This window comes from Lynx rufus, unplaced genomic scaffold (genome assembly GCF_022079265.1).
Source record: "Lynx rufus isolate CCGP_SWC_20201006 ecotype Redwood Valley unplaced genomic scaffold, mLynRuf1.p SCAF_31, whole genome shotgun sequence".
Taxonomy (NCBI): Eukaryota; Metazoa; Chordata; class Mammalia; order Carnivora; family Felidae; genus Lynx; species Lynx rufus.
In genome coordinates, this window is record NW_025814847.1 from 3,230,323 (window position 1) to 3,238,753 (window position 8,431).

The following is an 8,431-nucleotide window of genomic DNA, read 5'->3' on the forward strand; positions in this document are numbered from 1 at the left end:
GGGGCTCGCTGGGGACAGAGCAGGAAGCACGCACCCCCTGCTCGCCCGACGCCTGCAGCGGGTCCGGCTCCGTAAAGGTATGGGTGTGCGTATCTTCCGCCTGCCCCCGCTCGAGGTTTACGAAGAGCCCACGATTAATCACATTTTCTCTGGTCTTCTCTTGGGGAAAGCTCCAATCCTATTAAAGCCCTGAGAGGAGAGCGCGTCCTGTCTAAATCCCCCAGCGGGGGCAGGATATAGGACCCTCTGCCTTCCTCTGCATCCATATAAGTGGTCCCAGCCCCGGGTCTGCCCCTGGCCGGGGAGGACGTCCCCAGAGGAGGCCGGGCCCTGCCTTCCGTGCGGGGGAGCTTCCCGCCTGCCACCTGGTCCCCTGCCTCAGGGCCCCTCGTCCTTGTCATCCTCCTCTCTGTCCTCTTTTCTCTCCCTCATTCTTCGCCTCCCTCCTAAGCAGTGACCGGCTCCCCCAGGCCCAGACGCGGCCCTCGCGGCCCCAGAGGCCACCATGCACTGCGGCTGCGGGGCCCAGGGCGTCCCTGTCGCGGGCAGCTCCTGGATCTCAGGTGAGCCTCTGCCAGGCCGCCCGCCCGCCCGTCGAGGCCCAGCCGCAGAGGGGCGGCCCCGGGGGGCGGGGTTGCCCCCCTCCCCCCTCAGCGCTGTGGCACTCACGCCCCTCCCCCCAGGCTTGGCCTTCCCGGACTGGGCCTACAAAGCCGAGTCGTCCCCAGGCTCCCGGCAGATCCAGCTGTGGCACTTCATCCTGGAGCTGCTGCAGAAGGAAGAGTTCCGCCACGTCATCGCCTGGCAGCAGGGGGAGTACGGCGAGTTTGTCATCAAGGACCCGGACGAGGTGGCCCGCCTCTGGGGCCGCAGGAAGTGCAAACCACAGATGAATTACGACAAGCTGAGCCGGGCCCTCAGGTGGGAAGGGGCGGCCAGGCGGCCAGAGAGGTCAGGGCTCAAAGACGGGGCTGTGGGTGCTGGTGGGGTGCCCCGGGGCTCCCCAGGCTCGCCGGCCGGGGGGAGGGGCGTGGCCGGCCCAACTCTGCGTTCCCAACCTCGGAATCCGCAGGTATTACTACAACAAGAGGATCCTGCACAAGACCAAAGGCAAAAGGTTCACGTACAAGTTCAACTTCAGCAAGCTGATTGTCGTCAACTACCCTCTGTGGGAGGTGCGGGCACCACCTTGCCCCCTGCTGCTGGGGGCCCCTGCCCTGTTTCGGCCAGCCCTGGTGCCCATGGGCACGCACGGCGAGGTAGGCACGGAGGCGGCCCCCCCTCCCCTCCGCCCAGGAGGACCCCAGCCCTCCTCTCTGCCTCGGGGGCCCCGGCAGTGGCCAGTGGTCTTCTCCCACTGCTTTCTGGTCCCCCAGCGCCCCGGGGGGGGCAGGGCCGTCACCCTGAAACACCTTCAGGGGGTGCAGCCTGCGCCTGAGGGCGAGGGTGGTTCCTGCGGGACCCCTCCAGCGGGAGGACCCCAGGGAAGGGGGCGGGGTCTCAGGGAGGAGTCTGGGCATGAACGGGGAACACAGGCCGCCGGCCAGCCCACGCCACCCTCACTCCTGCTTCTCCCTCCCCAGCTCCTGCACAACGCGCTGCTCGCCCGTTGGGCCACAGTGGAGCAGCTGGCCGGGCAGCGGACCCCCCGAGGGCCGCCAGAGGCCTCTGAGGATAAGAAGGGGAGCGGCAGCAGTGCCCCCCGTGAGTGCTCGGGCCCGGGGAGGGCCCAGGGGATTGCAAGTGGGACCCTCCTGGCTGAGCCCATGGGCCAGAGGCTTGAGACGGGGAAAATAAAGTCATTCATTCATTCAACAAACTGAGCCCCAGCTATTCCCTAGGTGTGGCGGCTCAGAGGGGCTGGACGGCCCTCAAGATGCTCAGAGAATGGAGGGAGTAGAGGAGGGACAGTCAGCCAGTGGTGTGGAGAGACTCGGGGAAGCGCCAGGCGCTACGGGAATGCAGAGATGAGCGGGCATCCCGGAGGAGGAGGCCCCTGCCCCCGGTGAGGCAGGTGCAGAAAGTGCCCAGGCAGAGGGAATGGCGTTTGCAAGGCAGGGAGTTGTGAGCAAGAGTAGCGGCGCTGAGGGACCCAGTGACTGGCCGTGGTCAGAGAGTGAGGGGTGGAGCTGGGTTGGAGGGGGCGTGTGGCGGGTACCGGCAGGCTTGGGAGGACCATCTAGGCAGAGGATGACGGGACCAGAACGAAGCACGGGCGGCAGGTGGAGAAGGAGGCTCTGCACAAGGAGGAGGGAGAAGAGCACGGCAAGCAGAGAGAAACAGTGTGTGCAAAGGCCCTGGGGCAGGAAAGAGGGACTAGGAAAGGCCAGCGTGGCAGCACTGGCGATCCCAGGGGGAGTCGGTGGAAATGTAAGCAGAGGTCAGCTCTCCCAGGGCTGTAAACAGCGAAGTGACAAAACCAGACTGTCCGTGAGGAAGATCACGGACGCGCCTGAGCAGCCTGAGGCTTCACACAGACGGCTCAGACCTGCCCCTCCTCTCCGGGCGACTTCACGGGAGAGAGACCCCGGGCCTTAGCCTTGTCCCCAGAGCCAGGCGCCTCTGGGCCCCAGGGTGCAGCCGAGGCTGTGGGCGAGGGTGGCCCAGGGCCTGCTGGGACCCGCTCGGCCACCGGTCTGGCCCCTGGAGAGAGACAGCGCCTGCACGGCACCCCTGTGCTCCTACCCCCACCGCCCTCCTGGCTCCAGAAGTGCCCCGCACGGAGCTTTCTCTTTGGGGAACCGCGAGGGGGAAACAGTGTCCCCAGCGAGCCCCAGCTTGGAGTGGGCCGTCTGCACCTCCCTGCCCTCTGTGGGGACACACACACACACACACACACACACACGAGCTGCCTGGCTGAAGTCATCTGAAGGCTGTGCAGGCCCCTCACCCCACCTCCCCTCCGGGCACTGGTGCCAAGAGCGGATGCTTCTGGGTGGAAAAGTAGCCAGGCCTGCGAACTGGAGGCAGAGGCTGCAGGCCCGGTGCTGGGGGGGGGGGGGGCGGACACCCAGACCGTCTCCTTCACCTGCTCCTCAGCCCCCATCTGATGTCCGAGGGCGGACGCAGCCCCAGACCCAGGGAGAAGGGCAGTGACCCCGGAAGACGGCTCGGGGTCACCTTTGCCTCATGCAGGACCCTGTTCACTGGTTTCCCTTCGTGGGTCCGACTTCAGAACCATCGTTCCTTCTGAATACGTCGGGCGTGTTAAATAATAACTAATTCGCCTTTCCGGTTTTCATTCACTACAGCCCCACCGATGTGATGACATTACTCTTGTAGTTCGATGATGTGGCCTTGCTAAGAGAGGACTCGAGGGGTCGGAGTTGGGCTTTTGGAAATAAGGACAGTGCCGGGAGGTTGTGCTAGTCGCCCCGAGCCCTGGCCCCCGCCTGGGGTTTTGGGCGCCGGGTTGCAGGATGCCCGCAGGGCCGGAGGATCTGGAAGGAGGGGCGGAGGGAAGGATCCTGGGGGAGCAGACCAGGGCCCAGACGGCCGAGAAGGCGAGGCCGGGCCCCCCACGCGCTGGCCTCCCACTTGACCTTCGCCAGCAGAGGGGCCTGTACAGATGAGGAGACCGGGGCCTGGATTTCAGGGACAAGCTTGGGGCCACAGGCTAGAGCCAGAGCCCTGCGCTACAGAGAGTGCAGACAGGACTCACTGAGTTCCAGCAGTGTCCCCACCCAGTCATCCCACACGCTCATCCTGAGCTCTTAGGAGGCACCAGGCGGGTCCAGGGGACGGCGAAACAGGCGCGGTGCCGGCGTGCACAGAGCCGGGGGCGCAGACATTCTGGGGGTAACCACGCTCATCGGGCCAAGGGCCCAGGAGGAGAGAGGCGGGAGCCACAAGGGGGACCCCCAGGCTGACCTGTCTCGCCCCCGGGGAATAGACCCGAAGCAAAGGAAACAGGATGGGGCACAGCAAGGAAAGGAAGTTTCCAGCAAGAGGAAAAGGAAAAAGGAAGTAGGTGGAGAAGGGAGATCCCTCCTGACCCTCCCTCCCTCTCTCTCTCTGTCTCTCTGTCTCTCTCTCTCCCCCAGGCCTTGGCTCTCTCCCAGCCCCCTGCCAGCTTGGCCCTTGCTGCCTTCTGGGGAGCCCCCGAGAGGAGCTGCTGGGTCTGGCCTCCTTGGCCCCTCCTCTCCTGCCTTCCCTCCCTTCCGACTGGACCCGCCTCTCAGGTCCCTTCCTGCCCCCTGTCCCCCCAGAGCGGCTGATCCCGGGGACCTCCAAGCCAGACACCCTGCTGCCGGGGCCCGGCTGCCCCCCAGCGACCCACCACTTTCCGGGGCTCCCCCTGTTGGCTGGGCTGGGACAGGGGGCCGGCGAGAGGATCCGGCTTTTGCCCCTGAGGCCCCCGGGGCTGGAGGTAAAGCCCTATCCCATGATGGGGGCAAAGGGAGGCCTGGACCCCAGGGAGGGCTTCTCCTCAGAGATACACAGACCCAAAGTCGGGGACGAAAGCCCCATGTCCCCCCATCTGGAGAACTTCAAGGCAGTGTGGCCCTTGGATCCTCCTTAACTAGGGAGAAGAGGGGAAGTGGGGGGTCCCCCAAAGTCCATGCCTCCTCCCGTGTATTTCCTTTCTGGCTTTGCACCTTCCCTGGCCTGGAAACAGGTTTCAATTGCAGGAGGCTTTGAAGGGGAGGAGTTGGACAAAAGGGGGTGGGGGGAGTGCGGGGGGGGGGAGGGGGGTGGGGACTGAGGCAGGGTGACCCTCCCCTCCCCTCCCCTCCTACCAAATTATGAATCAGATTAAGGAGGCATCCTTAACCTCAGCTGTCCTCAAAGGAGATGAGCATACGGATTCTGTCGCTTGAGCGCCCCCAGCCCCACCTGCCCACATGACGGAGAAAGCAAGCATCTGGGGAGCCCCTGCCCCCTCACCCGGGCTGAGGCCCCAGTCTCTCTCCTGCCCCTCCGTGCGCTTCGTCCTCGGCCCTCTGGTCTCTGTGACCCTGGGAGCTCCTGTCCTGCGCGGGCACTTCCTACAAGCCACCATTTCCCCAAGACGCCAGGCAGTGGGGCAGGGAGGACCCGGCCTCCTCAGCTCTGTAATTCTCCCCGCGAATAAAACACCCTTGGCCAACCAACTCGGCTGACCGTCCCACCGCGTCCCCGCTGCCCTCAGCTGCTGTGGGGCTACACGTCACCCCAGGCTCTTGTGGGAGGGGGGGCAGGGGACAGGGTGCTGCCATCATCCCCCAGAGAGAGAGGCTGGCAGACGACGTGGTCTGGAGCCACCTGTGCTGCGTGGGGACCAGCCTCAAGGACGGAACCCGAGCAGAGCGGGGCCTGCCGTGGACCCGTGAGCAGAGCCGAGGGGGCAGCGGGTGAAGGGGGCCCTTCCTCTGCCCCCAGCCCTCAGAATGACCAGAGGAGCTGAGGAAGCATGGGGCAGCCAGGGGAGGGGGCCGTGTGAGGGAGGGGCTTTTGCTCAATGAAGGAAAAGCCAACAGGGCAGAATGTTCCAGGAGCCAAGACGAGTGAACCGCATCGCTCTCCTGTCTCTGGGCCACCGATTACAGGTTTAGGACTCGTCTCCACTTCCTGTCTAGGATATGAGGAGGCACAGGGGTCCCCGTGTGTGTGTGTGTGTGTGTGTGTGTGTGTGTGTGTGTCTGCACTGGGCTTGGGGGTGTGCGCATTTTGCTTTCTGCCACCTGCTGTCCTTCCTTGCGGCAGATGCCTGGTGGCCTCCAACGGAATGGGGGAGGAGAGGCCCAGAGCAGGGCGGGGCCGGGCCCTCACCCCGGGGAACCCTGGATACAGGCCCGGGATCTCCCTCCCAGGAGCTATGGGGGGGGGGGGGGTCCATGAAAACCGGCTTCTCACTTGCTCCCAAGGCACAGGCCGATCCCCAGCCCAGCGGGAAGGAGGAACCACCAGCCCCGGGCCTGCCCCTCACCCTGCCGGGTTTGGGAGACAAACCAGGTCTCCTCCGACACAAGGAACCGGCTCGCGCTGTCATGGGGCCTGGGCCCTGTTCAGAGAGGCCAACCCCCCCCCCCACGCCCCGCCTCGACAGGGTCCCGTACCGAGGACCCCATGTACCCTCTGCAGGGCACACGGTGGGTGAACCTGGGACACGGCCACAGCGGGTCCAGAGGACATAAACTCCCAGGGCGCGTGCCCTGCTCTGCTCTGCATAAACCATTTTCTCAACCTTGGCAGTGCGGACATTTGGGGCTGCCTCGTCTTCCCTTCTGGGAGCTGTCCTGTGCGTTCCAGGATGCTTAGGACATCCCCGGCCTCCAGCGGCACCCGCCCCCAGCAGACGCAGTGAACTGTCCCCCGGGGGAGGAAACCGTCCCTGGCTGAGGGTGGCTTCAGTGAGTCCAGCTGTTCTGCAAAGCTGGGCCCTGCGCGGTGCCAGCACAGGAAGCACGAGCGTTCCGTGGTGCGAGAGCGCCCTCTGGTGGCCAGGGCCTCCACCGACGCCCGGCGTGGGGGGAGGACTAGGTGTGAGGTGACGGGCACCTTGGGGTCTTCTCAGATTAGGGATTCGCAATTTCACATTGTGAAACCCTCCCACTTCAAACCCCCTTGGCTGATCACGGAGGAGCCCCCAAAGGCTCCGCAGGCCTCATGTGACAGCAGACAGCAGGTGAGCAGCTCCTTTGGGACAGTCGAGTACAGCCATCAACCCTGGACCTCAGGCTCCCTGGCCGCCTGTGGCCGGAAGGGCCCAGAGTGGATACTCGGCCCTCCTCCGGCAGCAGCGGGAACCAGGACGAGACACGCAAAGTCAGTGCACCAACCATCCTTCCTCCTGGACGCTCCGTCGCGCCAAAAACAGGGACACTCGTGGGTTCGGGCAGGCTGAGGAATCACATACCCGAGCTTCACGAAGGCTTGACTGTTGGGAGCCGGAAGGGACCTTTGCGAGAGAGGAAGACCCCTGCCCCAAGTCACACGTGTGGAGGGGCCACGTGTAAAACCAAAGTCCCCCAGGTATCAGGGACCGTTCATCCCACCTCACCACAATCACGTGGACTGAGAGCTTAAGACGCCCCGGAATCCCTTAGAAACGAGAGTGTATTACCTACGGAGAAGGAAATTTTACGTCGTTCCTGCGTGATTTTTACTCTGGCCGCGGTGGGATTCGACAACAAAAGCGAGTCATTTGCTGCCCTGAGTTGTCAGCGACGGTGAGGTCCTTCCCTCCGCTCCCCTCTTCGTCCCTAATGAGGACCCTGCCCAAGAGCGGGGGTAAACGTTCAAGTACCGCGGGTGTTACTGCACACACATGTGTGCGCGCTCACACGTACGCACACGTACGTACGCAACTCAACAAACGCGTCTTAAACACCTGCTGCGCGCCAAGCACCGTGCAGCCAGGTACTGTGGCTCAGGCAACTGCCCTGGAGATACTTTCCTCTGTGAACGTCGGAGCCCCGGACGCCAGGGGGGAGCCGAGAAAGGAGGAGGGTCTTCGGGTGAACCGGGGAGGGGACGGGGCCTTGGCAGTCACTGCGGGAGCTCCGAGCGTGGCGTGCCTGAGGGGCAAGCTTCTTCCTAATGTTCGACACCTAATTTAAAGATCAACTTTGTGGGGCGCCCGGGGCACTCGGTCGGTTAAGCGTCCGACTCCGGCTCAGGTCGTGATCTCGCGGTCCGTGAGTTCGAGCCCCGAGTCGGGCTCTGCGCCGACAGCTCGGAGCCTGGAGCCTGTTTCAGATTCTGTGTCTCCCTGTCTCTGACCCTCCCCCGTTCATGCTCTGTCTCTCTCTGTCTCAAAAATAATAAAACATTAAAAATTAAAAAAAAAATAAAATAAAATCTTCTAAGGGATGCCTGGGTGGCTCAGTGGGTTAAGCGTCCGACTCTGGCTCAGGTCGTGATCTTGCGGTCGTGAGTTCGAGCCCCGCGTCGGGCCCTGTGCTGGCCGCTCGGAGCCTGGAGCCTGTTTCGGATTCTGTGTCTCCTTCTCTCTGACCCTCCCCCGTTCATGCTCTCTCTCTGTCTCAAAAATAAATAAACGTTAAAAAAAATTTTTTTTTAAATACCTAAAAGTAAATCTTAAAGCATCTCTTTTTTTTAAATGACTTTTTTTTTTAGTTACTTACTTATTTCGAGGAAGGGAACGAGCAGGGGAGGGGCAGAGAGAGAATCCCAAGCGGGCGCCACAATGCCAGCGCAGAGCCCAATGCGGGGGCTCGAACCCACAAACGGTGAGCTCGCGACCTGAGCCCAGATCAAGAGCTGGCGGCTTAACCCGCTGAGCCACCCGGGCGCCCCCGGGAGGCGTTTCTAATCCCCACACACAGTCAGGCAACATGTGCCAACGGCTTGTAAAGTCATCAAAACACATCCCAAGTCCCTGATCGCTTTTCTGCGTGTTACTTCATAAACAGCTCACCGCGCGCGCTCGGAGCCCACGTTGGCCCGCTCGCCACGGCCGACCGTTGGGTCACGCGGCCACGGCGTG

General features: G+C 63.5%; 1 protein-coding gene across 1 annotated transcript; it reads left to right on the forward strand.

Annotated features, from left to right (window-relative positions):
* The first annotated feature begins 505 nt into the window (after window positions 1-505).
* Window positions 506-4,522, forward strand: LOC124521856 (ETS translocation variant 3-like protein). The gene is made up of 5 exons (XM_047093006.1): window positions 506-563; window positions 684-921; window positions 1,073-1,259; window positions 1,584-1,704; window positions 4,044-4,522. Exons 1-5 carry the CDS (start codon window positions 506-508, stop codon window positions 4,520-4,522), a joined length of 1,083 nt encoding a protein of 360 aa, XP_046948962.1.
* The last annotated feature ends 3,909 nt before the right edge of the window (window positions 4,523-8,431 follow it).